This window comes from Anser anser (assembly GCF_964211835.1).
Source record: "Anser anser genome assembly, chromosome: 3".
Lineage (NCBI taxonomy): Eukaryota > Metazoa > Chordata > Aves > Anseriformes > Anatidae > Anser > Anser anser.
In genome coordinates, this window is record NC_139722.1 from 113,452,179 (window position 1) to 113,473,282 (window position 21,104).

General features: G+C 42.9%; 1 protein-coding gene across 6 annotated transcripts in view; it reads left to right on the forward strand.

The window, feature by feature from the left end:
• KIZ (kizuna centrosomal protein) overlaps positions 1-21,104 on the forward strand; it is a 61,399-nt gene that overhangs the window by 19,588 nt on the left and 20,707 nt on the right. For 3 of the 6 annotated variants that reach the window (XM_083832654.1, XM_083832650.1, XM_083832653.1), the window contains exons 4-9: positions 1,170-1,260; positions 5,939-6,512; positions 9,175-9,388; positions 14,551-14,709; positions 15,244-15,394; positions 18,703-18,865. In XM_083832654.1, the coding sequence (XP_083688780.1) occupies positions 1,170-1,260; positions 5,939-6,512; positions 9,175-9,388; positions 14,551-14,709; positions 15,244-15,394; positions 18,703-18,865 (1,352 nt within the window). Of the gene's footprint in view, positions 1-1,169; positions 1,261-5,851; positions 5,884-5,938; positions 6,513-9,174; positions 9,389-14,550; positions 14,710-15,243; positions 15,395-18,702; positions 18,866-21,104 lie in introns of all 6 variants that reach the window. The other 3 variants (XM_083832651.1, XM_083832655.1, XM_083832652.1) reach the window with 3 other exon arrangements.

Sequence of the window (21,104 nt, forward strand, 5' to 3'; positions counted from 1 at the left end):
AACAAAGCACAGATTACATACTCTTTATGCTACAATTATGAAAAGCTACCTTGTTTTGGAGAACTATGAAGCATGTAATCATTTAATCTAGCATGGAAGTACACTCACAGAAATTATTACTTTTTCTTTTTTTTGCTTGAGAATGTCCTTTAAGAGTGCTTTATCATAATTATGCACACAACTTATTACTTGCTGTAGGTGAAAAAAGTTTTTGTTTTAGAAAGATTTGCTGTTTCGTTGTTTTCTTTTTTGTTTTCTTCCTGTGTTTGTCTGCAGTCTGCTCAGTAATTCTGGGGAGTTGAAGTAAAATCACTCAAGCTTTCAGGAAAATCCAGTAGTTATATCTGAGTTTCTTTTGAATTTAACTCTTGTGTGGTTAGATTCTGTTTTTTAAAAGTTGTTGTTTATAATTTTATGAAAGGCTTCCATTGCCCGGAATACAGCAGACTTGCTGAGTACACCATTGGTATGAAGTGCAGGGTTGGTGAAGTTAATTGTTCTAAAGATTTGTCTTTATGCATATTACTTGATGCAGAATAGGTGTTGAAGTGCTTTCATTCAGGACCAATGTAACTGGTTATTGGGGTTTACATTTACTAACAAATAGGATTAATTATAGGTGCTGCATGTGCCTGGCTTTTAAGCAGTAGTCCTACTATGAATGCATTACATTTGGTCAATTAAACAATGTAGTGGAGGTGAAAATGTTTTATGCAGTTGTTTGTTAGCAACATTAGAGCAAGCTGATTTTCATGCTGGGCTGCTCTTTATAACATCTGCCATATATCTTTCCTTATAAGAGCTCAATGAGTTGTAAGATGTACATAAAAGAAAAACGAATCCTGAAGCTCACGTAATCCCAAAGCAGTGGAGTCATTGTCTTGATACAGCATAAATAATACAGTAGACTTCTAGATTAGGTGAATGAATAAATGTGTATGAAAAACCTACTGAAGGTTGTGTACAAGTCATAGCATTTGTTCAGGTAAGCGGTAAAAATTAGGAGAAAAGGGGGCTTCTGGCTTTTTAAACATAGACCAAGCGAAAAATGATGCCAGGATACTACAATTGAAAATGCATAGTTTGGAAAGCAGTATTTACTGATTTGTGGTTTGTTGGCTGGTTTTTTTCCCTCTAATTTTATGTAATGGATTTTTTTTTCACATTTAGGAATGGTATGGGAGAGAAATTAAAAGTGTGTTATCGCTTCGAGAGGGCAACTTGTCAGCACAAGGTGACGAGAAAGAATACAACAAGCAGGTAATGCAGAGAGTGGGTGTGTGGGAAACGTGTTTTATTACACTGTTCTTTCCACTGAGCTGCTGCATTAAGAGGCAGACAGGGCTAAGCGGTCTTTGTGGGGATTTTTTTGTTGTGGCAGCTGTAGTGAAATATTGCTTAGAGCCTGAGTGAAGTAGAGAATCTGGGTAAAAAGTGCAATTATTTTGATTAAAAAGGGGGAGAAAACTCAAAATGTTTGTGGTGTTTTTTGTTCAACACAGAAGTTATAATGTGCAAATAGTATTCTTAATGAATGATATTTTAAAAAACAGCTGTTGATTTTGTGTAGTGTATTTACAATTTTGTGAATTTTGACCTTTTCTCAGAAGAAGCAAAAAGAGATTGCCTATCTAAGTAACAGACAAAAAGACTGACAAGGAATACTTAAATATATTCTGCTATATATCTGCAGTAATGCAGGCTTCTAATCCCTCCTCCTATCTCCATATAAATGATACAGTTCAAGACCATAGCTGTTTTCTTCGCTAAAAGCAGTAAAGCTCTTTTAGATGAAATGTCTAAAAACATCTTGTAATAACTTGGAGCATGCTGGCAAGAGTAGTCACTTGTGACTGTGTGAAACCCCCTCAGCTAGTCGATATTGTAATAAGCAAAAATGGTAGCATCACTCCATTATTCAGAAAAGCCAACAGCATGCTTGTCCCTTAGGCTACAGCATTCATTAAGAAAAGCTTACTGGGCTGAAAGCTGGAAACAGATGATAACGGGATATGATTTTCATATTTAATGCATTCCTTGGAAGAGTATGTGTGCTGCAGATTGATAGAAGAATCAACTGCTACTTTACTAAAAGACTTTCTAGTTTGCCCTATAGCTACCGATGGAATCATTCAGCCAAGAAATTAACTTTTTCTCCTTTTACCTGCTTTATATATCTGCTAAGCAGGCTGCCTGGCTGCCAGTAAATGTTATTATGCAGTTAAATGTTTGGTATTTAAGACTCTTATCAGAAAAGAAACAGAGGCCACACTATTTTGTTTTTATAGTAGGAGGAAGGTTTTCGTTTTTCTTTCTTCAGTGCATTAGCAGTCGTTAATCTGAGTTTACAGAAAGTTTTCCCTATAGATTAAAAAGTTAAAAACCTTGAATTTAGAGCATTCTTTAAAATGTAATATACAAAGCAATGAACCTGAGCAACCTTGACCTATATAAGCAGACCTTCAGCAGTTTGTGAATTAGATTTTTAATTCAGACATGTGAAAAGGTGAGTTTAATTCTGAATACTGGATTCTTTGATAAAAAGCAGTTGGTGTAGGAGATGCTATTTCTAACCTATAGGAAAGTTGTTTCCACATAAATACTAGAACATCAAAGGATCATAGTGACTTGGATTTAAAAAGAAAAAAAAAATATTTTGGACAGTACAAGTACTTGCTGCTTTGTACAGAATTACAATTATAGTTTGTTTGTGAACTTTCTTCCCCATTCCCTTTTTCTCCGTCTTATCTCCCTTCTTAAGTATGAAGGTAAGTTCAACTAGGTTGTGCATCCTTTTGCCTCGTCTATGTGCTGTGTCTCAGATCTCCTATAACTCCATGTTTTTCAGCCTGACTGTGTTTATTTCCCACTACCTTCACCTCACTTGAAATCAGCCTAATCTTACATTAGAAATATGTGTTGTGGGTACAGCTCAGATGTCAGCTCACCCTCCTGTGCAGGTGTCGGTGCCCACTGGCATTGACAGGATGATGCGCTGAGCCTCTATGCAGCATGTGCTCACATGCATTGGAGACCAAGACGGGCAATAACAGAACGCGTTTTCTAGAGGTGCTCAGTATCCCTGTGCCCCTAAAGCACCAATGTGAATATTGAGCACTTCTCCGAGGTGTTGGGTGCGCATACTTTTGGATTCTTGTTTATTTTATGGGAATTTTTAATCTCATAAATCACATACCTGAACAGTGATCCAGAAAACCATGATTCTACAGGGAAAGGACTTGCACACTGTTATTTTGAAGCCTAGTGTAATGGCAGCCCAACATTACATGTTGAAGGAGAGTTCCTGTATTGAAGAGGTCCTTCTTGGCTGAAAGAGCTATGTAATCTGGGGTTCTGAATCCTTTGTGCAGTGAAGTCTGACTTCAACTTTGAAGCATTTTCTTGAAATCCTTGGATTTGTGTGTCTTGGCAATGATGTATCTGTTAGATGTTGGGGATAGGGTACCTCCCAGGAACACTTTTGAGTGGCCAAGCATCCTTCCCTGAACAGGGGCGTCACCAGGTGAGCATAGTGTCTCTAGCTCAACTTCATCTCACTGGGTTAGGTAATCTGCTGCCAAGCAGAGATGCTGCCCTCTTACGAGCCCTAATGGAAGGGACTTTGTTCTCTTCAAAGCACTTTAATAATAATAGAAAAGATCGTTAGTGGAGGAGCAAGTGGGGAGCCTGCATGCATTCCCTCCACTCCACAACCAAAAAGAGGGCTATAAGTGTGCTTTGTGAGAGGGTTCACTTAGCTCCCGTCTGAGTGCCGTGAAATTCAGTAATTGATAACTTTGTATGCTGTTTTAGGTCGGTCATCTACAGGTTTCTGTTTTGTTTTTGGTGGTAAAAGTTGTACCTCAGCCAACCTTATTTGTCATACAGTTGTTCGGAGAATGCAAAGGGGGTGAAGAGATTTTTCTTCTGTAAACAAGAAGGAGCTTGTTGGCAATGTACTTCTGCTGAGTGCTATGAAGCACTTGTTGTACCTGATTGAATTGCATTTGTTTTGGAACACTAAACTCGGGAGCTGCTAAATCCATAAAATACCTGCATTTTAAAGCAGCAAGTCCAAGACCCCAAAAGTAATTAGGAGGAACCAAAGAGTAGTGGAGATAGAATAAGTTGTGAACTTGATCTCAGTAGCAAATCTTTACTACATAAAAATAACTCCATGGCTTTTTGTTCTGTTTCTTGTTATGTGGAATTTGAGCCTTTTAATGAAATGGTCACAGACTAGACAAGATGCCTTTGTTTCCTTTAAGCTGCATTTGGCAGCTGACTTTGTGTGGTAGGAAGAGGTCAGCCAACAAGAGAGAGAAGAGAGGTATGGAGGTGACTGTAAATTGCTTTGCTGTGATTTGGGGCTGAAAAGCAAGCCGTGCTTAGTATGAACAAGGGCATTACGGTAACAAATTTTGGCTTTGCGTAAACTGTCAGTGACCTTCTGGTGGTGGTAGCCACTCCTTCTAAATTGCTCTGACTGGGTAAGCTTACAAAGAGCAAAAAGCAAGTATTAAAACCCTGGAATGTAGAAGCAGAGTGGTTATGTTGTTGGAAGTGATTTTTATGCAGGTTCAACAGAGTTCTTGGATGAAAGTGTCATTTGAAATATTTCCACTTGGCGCCCGAAGTTGTCTTGTGGAAAATACAATTTCATCTACTTGGTGTTAGCTCAGTAGTTCTTCCTGTTTGGTGTGGATTAAATGGGGGAAAGAACAGAAGACAATGAATAAAAAGATTTTCCTTACTCTTCCTTGCTTTGTTAACATACCGTGAGTGAAGCTGAATATACAGACAAGTGAAGACGGATGTAGGTTTCAGACTCTCTGGGGACTCCTCCCTATCCTGCTGCATTCTCGAAGACCCATCTGTGCCATACTGTATGTCCAGGAACTTCTCTTGCTAGTGCTGCTTGGAGAAGGATGCCCCTCCATGCAGACTTTGGTCCCACTGCTGGTGGTATTGCTGCACCAGACACAAGTGGAAAAACAAACAGAAAAGTTCTAAGATCCACTGAATGTTAAAGCTTGGCTTGGCCAAGGAGGATTATTGGTGGTGGTGCCTCGCTGCGAGGCTGGTGGGGTCAGCCAGTTGCTGTGGCTTCATTCAAGGGACTGGTGTGTTCTGGAGGATGCCTTGGAGCCATGTCTCCCATCGTCATGTCTGCGTAGTTGCGTATAACACCGTGGTGTTGTAGAGGTGGCTTCTTGTCGCTTCCACTCTACAGCAGGACAGGGAGCATCTCCAGGGCTGGGCCGCTGGGAAGGGCAGCCCCCAGCATCACAAGGGTTGGCATGCCATCTCGGGGAGGGTGATGATCTCTGGGATGTTTGGGCACGTGGCTTTCACAGGCACTTGAGAACAAGAGGAAATGGGTAGTGGGGTTTCTAGCTTTATGGAATTCTTCTTTAAACCAAAGTAAGAGGTGGTTGCCCAAGACATGAAGCTGTTGTAATGGCTAGGAGCTGTGTCTGAGGTGGGATTTCAGCAGCAGCTCTATGGCAGTTCCAATAGGAAGGTGCATGAAGTGCCAACTTGCTGGCAGCTGAAACCATGCCTACAGTGTGGGAGGTGACAGACTCATCAGCTTATGTTAGCATTATCTGTCTTCAAGAATTATTTTTCTACAAATACTTTTTCTGGGTGATGTGCTTAGTTTCAGATGCGGTGAGGTAACAAATGTGTGTATTGGGCACGGGGGGCTTCACCTTTGCTGGTTGTAGCATTTTGCACAAATAAGCTTGTCTACTCCTTCTGTTTCTTTTAAAGCAAATGGACAAAAAAGTGTTTTCTATGTATCGAAGCAATAATACAGAAAATCCTTGTGTGACACTCTTTCCTCCAGGAAACCGCTGTGCAATCCTCGAGAAACTCCAGGTACGTAATGCTGTCTGCTTGTTTCCTTAAGCTGTCTTCCACCTGTGTCTTCCAGAATCCATGGGTTCTGAGACAGGCAGGAATTCACTCCGGGACAGCAACGTCAAGAGGCTTATATCACCCAGCGACAATTTTTATGGGCCGCCACATGTCAGCTGCCTGGAGCATGCAGCAGAAAGCCCCCCAGGCTGCTGAGAGCCGCTCGGTGCCCGAGCCCTGCTCCCACAGACAGGCAGTGCTGAGCAGTGATCAGACAGACAGATGCCTCCTACGAGTGGGCAGTGACATGCCATGTACGAATAAACGTGACAAACAAGATGGGAAGGCAGATGTCCTGCTGCAGGAGAAAATGCCCATCACATCCAGAGTGGCACTGGTAGAGAGCAGCATGCACAGCAGCCTTTCTCATTTAACAGAACACAGAAATCTTGCTGAATGCCACTTGCTGTCACCCAACAGAGCGAGTGTGGAGAGCAGGACTGCTGACTTAAACAGTGACACCTCAGTGGAGGGGGAGGAGGTGACCTGTGAGCACCTGGTAGCAAGTGCAGAAGACTACAAGCAGGCTGTCCCTGTGGCATTTGTTCCTGAGCCCAGCATCTCTGAGGAAGACCAGGAAAGCATCCCAGGTATGATGGAGCCTTTGCCCGACTGTGCTGGAGCACACACATCCCAAACAGATGCCCCAGGCTGCTGTTTTTTTTCCTACACCTCTTGTATTTTGCTTGAAGTATAGTGTCAGTCTCACTTATTTTTTTCTTCTTTTTTTTCTTTTGACTGTATTTCCTCCCAGGCCCTTCATCACAGGGTGCTGAAGCTGCTCAGTTTTTCACTTTTCAACTGGGGTGTTCTGATGCAAGACAGCTCTATGCTTCTGCTCTGCTTTGCTCACCTCTGTTGGCAGAGTGGCTGTTGATCATCCCCTGCTCCATCCCTCAGGGTTTTAGCTGCTTTCTGCTCTTCACCGTGAGCAGACAAACGGGAGGAGGAAGATGAAGGATGTGCAAGGCAACAACCAAGAGCAAGCAGCTGTACCGGGCTTTATGCACCAGTGCCAGACCTTCTGCAGTCCTTTTCAGTGGCTCCTATGGGGCTGCTTTGTCCTGGCAGCCTGCTTAAGATGGACCTCAAAGTTTAGAGGGATCCTGCAGTTTGCTCTCTGCTCAGCTGGATGATTCTTCTGTAAAATAAAGCCTCCTCATCCATCCGTGGCATGCTGTTCGTCTAGCAGATGTGAGACTTGATCAAGTCTAACCTAAGAACTGAACTAGGGGATGGCACCTCTGTTAGAAAGCGAAGATTTTTTTCTTTGCTGTGACCACAGGTGTCTTGAAGTAGTTTGAGCCTCATTTTAAGAGTTTTAATGTCAACATATTTCACTGGCAGCATAGGTGACTTCTCTTTCAGGTTGATTTCCTTCTCCTTCAAATGCTTGTGCAGAATAGCTCATCCATTTTTGAAAATGAGATTTGGAAATGTAGATCAAGAACCAGCATTTCCGTGAATGAGGCTGGATTAACTATTACATGTTCTGCCTTGTTTCATGCTTTCTTGAGAGATGCGATGCAGGTTCTCCAGCTGGAATGTTCTCACACAGGGATGAAAGACCGTGCTTCCTATTGAAGGCTGCTTCCCAACTTCTCACCTTTTTTTTTTTTTGTCAAGACAAAAATGTGTTCTCTCCTGTTTTTACTGGATTGGTTGCTTATTTTGAAGTTAGCTAACAGACTTGTTCTCGAAGTTGCGGTGACAAAGATTTGTCTCCAAGTAACAGTTTCTTCCATTTTTAAGACCTGGCAGAAATGCTGTGCCCTGCCAGTTAACAGAGTGATTTTTGACTTAAACTAGTTTTCCAAGCTGCATAAGAATAGCTAAAGTGGAGCTTTTTAATGGAAACTGTTGGCAACCCTAGTGATGCAGGGACTTCTGTTCTCCTGTAATGATAGTGGCTTTCTGTATAGATGAAAGCTGGCAACCCAATCTTCTGATGATCTTCTCTACTACTTGCTTTTTTTCTCCTGCTCCCTATTGCTTTTTCTTTCCCAAAGAAATCTATTCGCCTCTTTTTTTTTTAACCTGGCACACTTCCACTTCTGTGCTGCTGTGAGAGGCTGTCCATGCTGGAGCTGGGGGGGATGGGTGGCCCCTGGGCTCTGCTGGCAGATCTGTGCTGCCCAAAGGATGGTCAAGGGGTCAGTGTTGTGTGGTTGGAAGAGGAATGCTCCTTTCATTTCTGCAGTGGGGTACCACTGCCTTCAGAGAAACCGTGCAGCTGGGTTTGAAATTAAAATGGGCATTTTGTCACAGCATGGTAATCCCTTTGGGCTGCCCACAGGGCTCGCTAGGTCTGCTGCCAAGCGCATGTTGCAGAGCGAGCAGGCTGATGTCAGCCAGGTTTGAATTTGTACAGCATAGTCTTTCAGCTCCTGAAAGTTGGCCCTTTGTGCTGCAAGTGAGGAGAGCAGAAGATGCTTGGCTCCACTCTACATAGCAGGAGCAACGTGTGCCAGGCTTTGTGCAAGGAGAGGAGGTCCTGGCATCGGCTGCTGTTTGTCACAGCCATCCATAATTTGGGCCTGAGCTGAGCAGAATGCTGGGTGTTGTACCATAAGCAGCTGCATGAATACTGCTTAACTCAAACCCATGGTGAATTTTATGGAAAACTGGGAATTTCAGTGACAATGCTACTTTATTCCAGCAATTGTTGGTCCATTCAGTTTTGGTGTTTTTTAAAAAGCAGGTGTGTTTTTTCTTTTTTGGCACATGATTCAGCCCTGTATTCTCCCTCTTTAGAAAAGGTAATTAATGTCCTGAATTTAAAAGCCTCTGGGCAGACATTTCTTCTGCAAGGTTTAAAAAAACTGTGTGAAAGAAGCCTCTTCAGGTGCGTTTTTTTTTCCCCATAAGAAAAGCTTTTCTTAAGCTTCTTTTTTCATTTCTTCTCCAGATGCAGTTTGGGGAGGTAGATGGTCTTCATGACAGGGCTCCTTTTGGCTGGTGCCAGGCATCTCTCCCACCTGCATTCATTTGCAAATCTAAGCTGGGAGCGCAGCCAGGGCCTCCCCAAACTCCCCCTTGCGAGGGAAGTGCAGAAGGACATAGGATATGGAGAGAGGGCACAGAAAGCCTGACAGTGAAGCAAAGGCAAGAGGGGTGCTTGCTCATGCCTGCAAGTGAGATTGGAGAATGCACCAAGTGGCTCATCCTGGCTTAATCCCATGCACCATGACTTATTCCTTGGTCCTGCCAATGTTTTGGGAGTAATTTTTTGTGGTGGTTATTGTTCTACAGGACCCCAGGATGGCCTGAATAACGGGCAACCATCGCAGGCAGTGAGCGGGGACAGCAGCAGCGAGCCCCTGGTGTGTGCAGGTGAGGGGATGCTGATGCCAGCAGGGAGCAGGACATGGGCCAGAGGCATCCACCCTGCAGAGGTATCCTCTCCGCAGCCATCCAGCCCCTGCACAGCAGAAGAAGAGCCCCTGGGCAGCCTGGCACCAGATGGGTACGTCCTTGTGATCCCCAACCCAGCGGGGCAGTGCCTGCCACAGAGGTGTCCCCAGGTGTCTTTCTAAGCTACACAGGAAAGCTGGCTCTGCTCCCTTGCTGTGTTCCAACAGAGCCTTGCCAGTGCTGGCATCGCTGCATCTTGTGCCCTGAAGGCAATAATCACTCTTTGCACACTGCTTTTCCTGATCACAACAGAAATAGTGAAGGCTTTGCTACCAGCTCATGTACCTCCCTCCCCTTGTTGCGTTTCCCACTTGTATGCCACTGGTGCTGGGCTTCCTTGCCTTTGGGCTGGCCCTGCTTGTATGTGAAATGCGCCCAGCTGAAGTGGCTGTAGTGGTGCAGGGCTTGCTAGGAGGCCTGCAGGCTGAATGAGGAGTGGTGGCTTTGGGCTGGGGAGAGAACACATACGGAGGAAAACAGCATGCTCACCCATGGAGGGTGAGGAAATACTTTTTTAGCAGTGTTTTTTTTCCGTGTTTGTTTGTATCTTCTTGATCTGTTTAGCACATCTGTTCTTCCTGTATCCATGTTCACATTGTATTAGGTGCTGATTTCAGTATCAGTCTGTTTTTTAATAGATGCCAGTTGAGCAGAAGCTAATGGGCACCAGTATACACTTGTGTAACTTCACCATTTCACATTTGCATCAGACTGTTACTTGCTATAGAAACATCATCTAATTTACATCTAAATAGCTTTTACCCAGTTTTTCTTTTGTATAACACCTGTTAATCATAACACTTCGCAGGGAAGTTGCATAGAGTGCTTGCCTTTGCTGGAGAAGTCATAGCTGAGCGGTGGTAATTTAACCTTTTGTTCTCTCTGTAGATGCTAGCGATGCCTAGTTGTTCATGAACTGATGAAAATATTATGCAATGCTCTTGAAGCCCGGCTAAATTATAAGAAAGGTTTCACTGTTTGCATTATCTGTGGAGCATGACTAAAACCAGAATGTGAAGGTTTCCTCTCACATTATGCTGAGCTGAATACCTGTTTCTCAAGGCCATGCAAGCGTGATCTCCACTTCTGTGTGTTTCTGCATAAGAGATACAAATTTTAATTTGTTTTACCTGAAAACTAAAATGCAGATAAAATTTCAGAAATGGCAGGCATGAAAGATGCTGTGGAGCGATACGTAGCCTCTACATTATTGAATTGATAACCAATTGCTTTTAAAGTCCATCTCTCCAATGTACTCGAAATTTGGTGCATGTTCCTGAGTCCTGCAAAATAACTCATGAGCTGAAGATCTTGGAGAAAACTTTCCCAGTAATTAGCAGGTAAACTTCAATTACGTAAATAACAAACTATGCAGACGGTTTTGAGGTCATTGCTCTCTCAACAGGCAAAATCCTTGTTCCAAGATAGGAAGTCCCAAGTTTTAGGTTTTTGGTGAGAGTTCCTTTCTTTCCTTACTTTAGAGACATTATTTTAGCAAGCTCTTTTTTGGAAAAAAAAAAAAAGTTTGTTCCCCCAGAAGAAATGTTTGTATGTTGTATTTTACTTCAGAATTAATTTTTTTTTCCAGTCTAGTTTCAGCCTGTCTTTCCCAGCTGGAAAAAGTGATCTCGTGATAATGCTGTCAGGTGGCCAAGGAGAGGTGATGCTGCTGGGAAGGGTCTCCTGGGGCAGTCTCTGAGACTGGGTTACAGGCCACAGTGGGGTGATGCAACTGCTGTCATAGTCACTGAGGATGGGGGTTCTGCCGAATCACGGCTGTGTTGGGGTGCTGTGGGGCAGGTGTGCTGACTGGAGGCAGCATGCACGCCTCTCTCAGCTGGTGCCCTCTGCTCCAGCCCATGGTGCCTGGCAGGTACTGGTCCTACGGGGGACTTGCTGGGGCTGCCCCCAACTCTCCCTGTGGTGGGCACCTACCCCGCTGCCTCCATGTCCTTCTGGCATTCCTCAGGGCACCCAGTGCTTTATTCAAGGTCTTAAAAATGGGGAGCGGGAGGGGGGAAAGGGTCTATGAGAATTAGCGCGTGGAAAAATGATGACTATTTTAAGGCTGGTGTTGAAGGGGTGGAAAAAGGCATAGCTTATGCCTGTGCTGCTTCAGCTGCATTGAAGAGGACTTAGCACAGATGGATTGTGCATTACAAAATGTAACACATAATTCAAGCTGTCAGCTTAATCAGACTGTTTCCAGGAAGCAACCTGTAAAAGAGAAGGACCTCTTGTTTGCTGACCTCTGATCCGTAGCCTGCTGCAGATTGTCATACATTTTGTTTTTTCTTTATGTTGGTGTCCCTTCCTTCCCCTTCCCTTTTTATTATTGTATGCCTCTCGAGTGGCACCCTGGAAGGACCACCCAGGGGGAGGGAGACAATAGGAAACGAGCCAGCCGCTGAAATACAGGTTTTGTAAGACTTTGAGGGAAGAAAAAGCACTGTTTAACTGCATATGCTATCTCCCTGGTATTGTTTTGCTGATCAAATGTCTAGGAAACTCCATGCAATGCAGGGCAGCTCCTACTCAAATGCTCACTGTTGCCAAACAGTCTGATGGAAAACAAAACTTTGGCATATCTTAGCATAATTACTAACATAACATGAGCTGTGGCGCAAAGCGTTTTTCAGTTGGTAAAGCAAGGTTGGCTGTATAAATATCAGCTTCCCCACAAAAACCCATGTGTGTGGACAGGCCCCGTGGGCTGGTGGAGACCTGGGCTGGAAAGTGCCACACAAAGCGGGCAGCCTGGCCGTGGGGTGAGCAGCCACTGCACCCCCAAAGGCTTTGCCTGCTTTGTTTCAGGGTGAGGAGACCTGGTTCTGACGCAGCGCCTTGGCATTGCTGTCCTGGGCAGTGAATGGGAGTGCTGCAGAAAATGCAGGGAGGAAGAAGCTGGCATCTGGCCATCTAAGGAAAATAGTGGAGTTTTAGGAAAACAGAGAATATTTCCCAAGGTGGCATGTTGCCTTTCCCAGTTTTGTGTGCTCGTGCGCTTTTTTACAATGCATCAAAGAAAATTTTGGTTCAAAAAATCAAGCTGATCTCTTTCAACCTTTTGAAACCACCTCTTAATTTACAGTGTTATTACACTGACCGTTTTTCTTAGGTGTTCTTTCCTTTTTGGCATATTCTTTTTGACTTTGAGATATCTACATTTCCCAACAGCTTGAGAGAAAAGGCTAGGGATGCAAGAACTGGCTGGCTCCTCAGCTGGGAATAAGCAGAATGTGCAGAAAAGACTTAAAGACTAAAAGAATAGTCTTTTTTTTTAAATCAGGATTTGCAACGAAGGCAAAGCTGGCTGTTGCCTGTTGTTGAGCTTCAGGACATAGCATTGGTTTGCTGTGTGCGCTTATCGTGCCTTGTCCCACCACTGTCTCTGGTTTGTGGGGAGGCCAGTTTGGCTGCAGCTCTCCTGTGCACAGGCTTTTCCTAGAACTGGTGTTGTGGTTTAACCCGGCCGGCAGCTAAGCACCACACAGCTGTTCGCTCACCCTCCACCCTCCCTCTCTGGGATGGGGAAGAGAATCAGGAAACTGAAGCCTGTGGGTTGAGATAGAGGACAGTTTATTAAGACAGGAAAATAATAATAACTAATGATGGTAATAGTACTACTACTAATAATGTGTACAAAACAAGTGATGCACAATGCAATTGCTCACCACCCGCTGACTGATGCCCAGCCTATCCCCAAGCAGCTGGCACCCCCCACCCCGGCCAGCCACCCCTATATATTGTTTAGCGTGATGTCAGATGGTATGGAATACCCCTTTGGCCAGTTTGGGTCAGCTGTCCTGGGTCTGTCCACTCCTAGCTCCTGCTGCACCCCCAGCCTGCCCGCTGGCAGGACAGAGCGAGAAGCTGAAAAGTCCTTGGCTTAGTGTAAGCACTGCTCTGCAACAATTAAAACATCAGCATGTTATCAGCGCTCTTCTCATCCTAATCCAAAACATAGCACCCCACCAGCTACTAAGAGAAAATTAACTCTATCCTAACTGAAACCAGGGCAACTGGCCTCTAAAATAGTTTCTTTTGAAAGCTGTGAGCCTCTGTACACAAAAGTGAATGTGGATACAAATAGGAAGGCTTTGCTGGGGGTTTGTAACTCTTTTTTTCTTTCTCCAGAGCCCATCACCTGGGTTTTGCTGCTTGGAAGAGCTAAGTGAGGGTGTTTATTTTTATAACTTGCATGGCAGAAATGTGTTTAAAATGTCCCTGACAGGTTCCTGCAAGCCCTGTCTGCACTCTGCTCCCTGTTGCTTGTTTCTGGTTGCTCTGTTGCGCACCCAGCCACAGCAATCATGGGCATCTCGCTGCTGGTGACATGCACGGTGCAGATTGAGCTCTGCAGGAGCTGCCCGTCAGAGTCGGCCTCTTCATGCTCACAGTTGCATGTGGTCAGCTCACAGAGCAGCAGGCTCTTGCAGGCAAGCACCTGGGAAGCCTCCCTATGCTTCCATGGCTTCAGTGTCATTGTTGAGCTGAAATGTGGCACTCAGAATCATGTACCCAATTATTTTAACAAATGCTTGTGCCTAAACTTATTGCCTTTTGCAGCCCTGCTTTGCAGATCGTGCCTGTGAAATAAATCCTTCTTTCCATGAGGGAGAGCGTCCCCTTAAAGTGGCTAATAATGCTTTGCTGGGGTACAGAATAACAACTAGAAAAATCCTTTCTTTGAGGTAAAGGAGGAAAAAGAGTCACCAAACCCTTTATGTTAACAAAAGCGGGACCAGATAACCCAGGCTGTCACTCAATGGCAATGGGCTCCTAATTGCAAGAGCTGGGAGGAGCTTTGTGGTTTTACTTAAAATTAAATGTCAGCCTTCTTAAGCTAGGATTTTCATAAACGCTTAATTGTTGGAGGATTTCTGGGGAGTTATGAGGAAGGGTTTACAGGACTTGGCCACACAGCCCACCATTACAAATGGGTTTCAGTATCACAATTGCTTTGGCCACAGCAGATGCAGAGATGCCTGGCCAAGGTGCCGTTTCAGCTTTACCTATCGTGATGTTTCTACCCGTACCGTTTGCCTAACCAAACCCTTGCAAAGACGTGGTCATGGGCATGCTGCTTTTGGCTGTCCCACTGGTTATCCCATTAGCCAAGGGCTGTATGACAGGCCTTGCATCTACCCCTCTTCTGGCTGTCTCTCTGGTCTTCAAATAAATATGTCACATCACACCTGCTTTATTTTGCAGCTTTTGTAGTCAGGCCAGCAGCCTGAAAGAAGATGACCTTGAAGCTGGAGAAGCAGCTGTCAGTCATCAGCCAAAGGCATTGCTGCAGAGCCTGTGGGGTGGCCACCCCCTCCCTGGGAACATACTGTGTGCTGCCCGTGGGGCTGGGGAGCAGAGCAGGTACATGGGGACCAGCCTTCCCTGGAGGACTGGCATCCTCCTTTCCGTTCCCTTCTTTCCTGTGTGCATGCCACAAGGACAAATGAGAGGTGATTTTTAAGGTCTTTTTAGTGCAACAATGAAAACATTTTCCATTCTTTGTTACTTACCTTCTGCCTAGTCCCCTGTGTTAAGCAATGCTGGAGTGTTGGCGGGATCAGGCACCTCTTAGCACTGAGGAGAGCTCTGTAACTGCCTAGCATTCCTTCCAGGGCAGATGTGCCTTTGAGTTCTGTGTGTTTTATTGTTCCTGATGGCTGCCTTTGCCTGACCTGGCTTGTCACAGTCTGTCCAAGTCAAAAGTGACTTATTTGCTTTTGATGCTTTTACAAGCAAAAATAAGGAAGTGTATGCTGTGAGTTAAGGGCAAAAGGGGCTGCACGTTTTCCTACTGCATACTGACCTGCCTCTCCAGCCCCAAGCAAGGAGACGGGCAGGGTGGTTCCTGTCTGAGCACTGCAGGCTCTGAGCCTTGCCTTCGGTTGTGTTCCTTAGGCTGGACCTGCCACAGGATGTGGATGTACTGCAGGCTCCCCTGAGCAGCCCCACGTCGTTCATGGCAGGGCACTGCCCTCTGCTCACCGAAGAGGTGGTGGCGATGTTTGAAAACCTGCTGGTTTCAGGGAAGGAAGCGCCAGATGACCAGGTTGGTTTTGGTGTCCATCCGTCTGTTTGGCTCAGGTCACTTGCAGCTGCTGCTCACCACAGTTGGGCTTCACCGAGCTCCCCAATGGCTCTGTTTAGTAGAGAAAATTCCCACAGCTCAGCATCACTTGTAGCATGTTGTACATCTGTGATAACACATGCTGGGGTTTTCCAGTGCGCTTGGCAAGTTCGGTAAATGCTCACTCTTTTTCCTGCCTGGGGTTTTTAAAGAGGGAATCGTACAATGGTGCAGTGATTAGTGGGTCTTCCCCCAGTGTGCTGGCTTATTGTAGGCAGAGTGAAATAGAGAAACTGCTAAAACAGGTATTTCTTAAGGTGGGATGTTCTGCTGCAATTCTTATAACTCACATGATGTATTTGACTTTTTCCTGTCTTGCTCTTTCTGTGTTTGGAAGAAGAACCTGAATTCTCCAGAAAATGAGGTACTGGAGGCCACAGGGGCACTGAAGAACTGAGTAACCACAAAATGCATGACCAGAAATTGTTGTTTCTCAGGATCTCTGTCCCCTTTAGCATGCTTTCTTCTAGTTGACATTGGTCAACGTGGGCATTTTAATGTTCTGTAAGAACAATATAATATCTAAATCAACAGTGCTGAGAGACTTAAATTGCACCGTTTAAAGTGCAGCATGCCCTGCCTGCACCTCTAACACCACCCAGTACCTGGGTCCTGGGGAAGAACGAGCAATTAGTGCTCATTTATCAGCCCTTGAAATTGCTTGAAAGCGGATAAGAAGAGAACAGAGTTTCTGTGTGTCTCAGGACACAGGCGTAGGTACTGTAGGTACAGGTGTATTGCCCCGTGAAGCAAGCAGCCCTCTGAGGTCTTCAGAGGTACCTGCTCTACCCTTCAGATCTGTTACTGATTTAAAGAAGCTAAAGAAGCTCATGCTTGCTGTGATGCAAGTTTATCACAAGGCTTAATCGTCTGTCTTTCTCTGTGACTTAATAGCTTTTTATCAAGCATGATGGTGGTTTTTTTCCTTTTTAAAAAAGAGAAACTGAATTGTCTGGTATGCTAAATACGCAGGGGACTTTACAGATAGCAGCATGTTTGTCCTTTATAAACTTTAACGTGAAAGATTATAAGCAAACTCTACAAATTTTGTAGGAGTTATTTTTCCTTATGTACAAATGACAGGGAAAGAAAGGAAAAAGTATATACACACACATATATATGCATGTATGAACATATATGTAATACCACCAGAGCAAAAATATTTGTTAAAGTTCTTTCCTGTCTAATTTTTAATGAGAAATTAAAAAGCAGTTTAGGCTATATTTTGGTTTTAATATTTGATAGAAATAATGATAATGTTTTGGTTAATTATACCAAGATTAATTATAGCCGAGGTAACTTCTTTTTCTGTCTGTGGATTGTATTCTGCCTTAAAACATTCAGCCTATTAAAAAAGATGAACAAGGAATGTGTCCTTGCACTGGTGGCAGATAAATACTGTACATAAATTTACAATTGTATATAAAAACTTGTACCAAGTCAAATCTCAGTAACACTGGCTTTATGGGTGAATATAAGCAGTAACAATCTGCTTATTGCTACTTTTTACTATGGCCTACGTATATGCATTTAACATTTATTTTTCCATTTAAAAGAATCCATTCACTTAAGTGTAATCCCAGGATTCATTTTATGCTTTGAAACACCGTACTTCCAAGCAGGCTGCACAGAACAGTAGCAATATAAATTACTATATATATATTTATAATCTTATAATATTTTTATTATATATAATTGTGTGCAGGAACAGTTGCTTTACCATGAAGATGTATGTAATGTAGTTGTGAACTCATTAGCCATCTGTACCTGGGGTTCTTAATCATTTGCGACTTCAAAGCTTGAATTTTGGGTGAGTCTGGCTCATGTGGGGACAGTCACAGCAAGCTGGCTTCCTCGGAGTTCTTTCAGAGAAATTAGCAGAAACATGCTGCTAAATGGCAATGAATTCCCATGGTAAAGACTTCCCCATCCTACCAATAATTGAAGACTTTCATTATATTCAGAAAAGGAGACATAAAATCCCTGGTTTTTGCTGCTGAAGTAGCAGCTTGCTTTCCTTGTTTTTGTGTGGAGTCTTCCCCTATGTAAGTTCAGTAGGAAAAAAAAAAAAAACACAACAACAATATATCCATTAAAGTTATTTGCTTGACACTCAAAGTTGCCATTCAGGGCTCCCAAATAAATATGGGATTATTGAAGAATGGAGGGGGTGAAATTTTCTTGAGAGTCCAAAACGGTGTTGGACTTGAAGTCACTCCAGTCTCTCAGGTAAGCATAGATAAATTAAGTTACAAAAGTTGGGATTATCTCTGAGGTGCTGGCTTACTTAGTGTTTAAAAGCTAATTTAATAATTAGATAATTAGAATAAAAAAAGTAGACTTGTAGAGTCAAATCCATGCTTTGTGACACAAAATAAAAACAAAAGAATGCCCTACAAGTTAAAAAAAAAAAAAGACAGGAGAAAAGACAGGAAGGATGCCCCCAAAGCCTTTGCTGCTCCTTGTGGAATAATAAATGCCAGAAAGAATGTTTTCTTCTACTCTTAGAGTCTGATAAAGCAACATCCTTGGATGACAGCTGAAGAAATATTTGTGTTTTTTTAAAAAAAGCTAGCTTTTAACTTGGCTATGTTTACACTAAATTCAGCTCCCTATAAAGACGTCTGCTTCCCACCTAATTTTTTCGTAATCAAAAGTAACATTTAATTAACAGAGGTCAAAATAGTGCTGCTATGGGGATCTGCACGTGCGGACAGGAGAGAATAAACTTGATAAATGTGTAGTGATAATACAGACTAAATTCTGAATTGAGCATGAAGGAAGCTAATGATGGATCAGGTTCTTTGGCTTCAGATTCACCTACCTCGGTGATGTTTTGTTGTAGCTATTGCTGACAATATGCGTTAATTTGCCTTATTGCTGTGACTGAAATGGAGAAGGAAAGACTTTCCATTCTATCGCTGTTGTAGCGTGTGCCATCCACCCTTACATTTTGCTTACAGTGAATGCATAAGGCACAAAATAAGGACAGTTTCCAGGAAAACATAGCGGTTAAAAGAATAATTCAAAGTTTGTGTTACTTGAAGGCAGAATGCAATTGCTGGGCTAGCACTGATTTAACTCAGAGGTAATTCAACATCTAACAGAAATACCCTGGAAACAGATTACTCTGTGAAGTATAGATTAGCCTAAATGTATGTTGGAAAATGCTGCTGCTCGAGACTCAGGATAATAGGGCTGTGGTTATTTTTATTTTTTTAATACTGCAGGCTCCACCGCTGTTGAGAGAGGTCCTTCCAGAAGAAGTGTGTGGAGATAGGTCATCTATTCAGAGTAATGAATCATCTTACAGCTTGCCATCGATCCCAAATGATGGTAGGGAAATGAAGCAGGCGAAACACGCTCCCCGGCTTGATGGCACAGGAAAGCAAGGTAACAAGTGCTAAAAGGTCTGCCTGTGTGCTGCAAGTTACTGCTGTGCTCTGCTGCAAGGTACAAATGTGTTTTCCATCCAAATCTGCCAGGGACGGTTACAGCTACTGGCAAACTAATATATTTGTAATGAACTTCCAGTGATTTTTCCTAAACATCTCAATGTTGTTTGCCACTCTTGTTACTTCTTAAAATGAATACTACCTATTGTGACTGTTTTCTTTCTGTAGAAGATCAGATGTTGTGGTAATTATTGAAACAGGATCTATATGCATATATGTATTTTAAAAATGGTAGTTTAGAAATTGTGTGATATCTTAGCTGTGTTTTATTATGAAGCCAGACTGCAGAACATATTTTCCAAAGAGTGTTGATGCTAAGAAAGGTGTGCAGTGCTATTTCAGAGCTTAAAAGGTGGATGTTAGTGAAAATCCAGTTAATTTCTTTAGATAAGGAAGTAATAGATTAGTCCACTGTAATAACTGGTGATGGCAACTTGCTCAGCCTGCTCTCATAGCATACCTTACATCAAAGTCCAGAAGAGACAGGCAATTAAGTTGCAATGCTCTTTACACAGCAAATGTAAACAAACTGATTTAGGCCTTCTAAATCTATGCCACTTTTATCTGTGGAGGAGATGGGGACTTTGATTTAAACTAATTTTCAGTGGTTGGTATGATCTATGCTGTCGCTGTTGGGCTGCTGGACGAGATCGCAGAATTACTGTTGGCTGTTTGTTTCTGAAATCCCATTGGGTCTTAAATTATTTAAGACATTTGGTTAGCTTTTCGTTTTTCTCTGGGAGCTACAGAGACACAGCAGTGCTGCATTCGAGTAAAGTTCACAGTAGGCGCCTCTTTTAAGAACGGTAATGGATAGTTTAGATCAATAAACAGGAGATAACAAAAGTGAGAAATTAAAGGGAGTAGGGCTTAAAAGAAAACAAACCAGTCTGATCGCCACCACTTTGAAATGTGTTTCATTATGGTGTGTTCACATACAGAAGTCACAAGCTGGTGTGAAGATGAGAGCCAGGAAGAAAGCGTGATAAAAAAGATTCCTATTACAGGTAGAAGTAATGGCTGCATATTAACCTCAAATACAGTATTCAACTTTATTATATAATCAAAACGTGGCATTTTAGGGGCTTGGGTCCACTAATAGTGAGTAAATTCAACTACTACGTACCGAGCACAAAGATTAAATGCAAAATCATAAGATCATAAAGTACACGCTCATGTTAATGTAAACCAAGATGGAAAATAACAGTGCCTATTTAATTCCTTGTAATCATGTTACACATTTAAACCATGTGAATATCCCGTCATTTAGCCTTTCAGGTCCTAGTATCAGTGTTACAAAGGTCAGTCTCCGTGGGGAAGATCCAGTAATTATACGGCAAACTACAGATGTTTCTGATTTGATTCTTTTCTTTTCTCTAGTAATTGAATGTGTATCATTAGAATAAGCGCAGGGAAAAATCCCGCTAGACAGGAAGCTGTGCTTTTGCCTCTGTTACAAAAGCTGCCTGATAACACCAAATTTTTAGCAATAAGGTTTTATCAAACCGTGTTCAGATCTCCCTGCAGCAGATGCATTAGGCTTGCTTAGGATCCTGTGATGCTGTTGCTTTTCAGTTGTGAAGTATCAATAACGCATTAGTATTCAGGGCAGAGCTCTTCTCAATAAGTCTCAATTTTCTTTTGCCTGATTTTGCAAGGTGGTGGGCTGCTTCGTTATAAATTTTGATGTTTGGCTAAATATTTATTTATGCAGGTGTGTACTCTGACAAAAAGGTGCGAGGGCATCTGTTGCATTTGCTGTTCTTGTCTGCTCTTTTATGGCTTAAAAATAGCCTGTCTTTCTGAGTGCAATTCATTTCTCTATAGAGATTTTCCTCTGCTGCTTTTTGAGCCTCATTTGCAGCTGAAATACAAAAATTTGCTTCTTGTATTCCCGAATTATACTGCAGCAATAATATTCCTATGTTTGCCACATAAAAGTTAGATTTTTTTTGAGGTTTTGAGAGTAGAATGCTTTCCTTTTTCCTGCTGCTTAAAATGTCCTTCACTTGCACACGGCAATGTATTTCAGAATGTAACCGGCACTGACTTTTTTTTCTCAGACGAATTAAAAGCACACAAATTACAAGCCACTTAAATGTTTTTCATGAAATAAATCACACTTGTCATTTGAAAATTCATCTAAAATTTTGCAGATTTTGTGATAGGTTTAATTT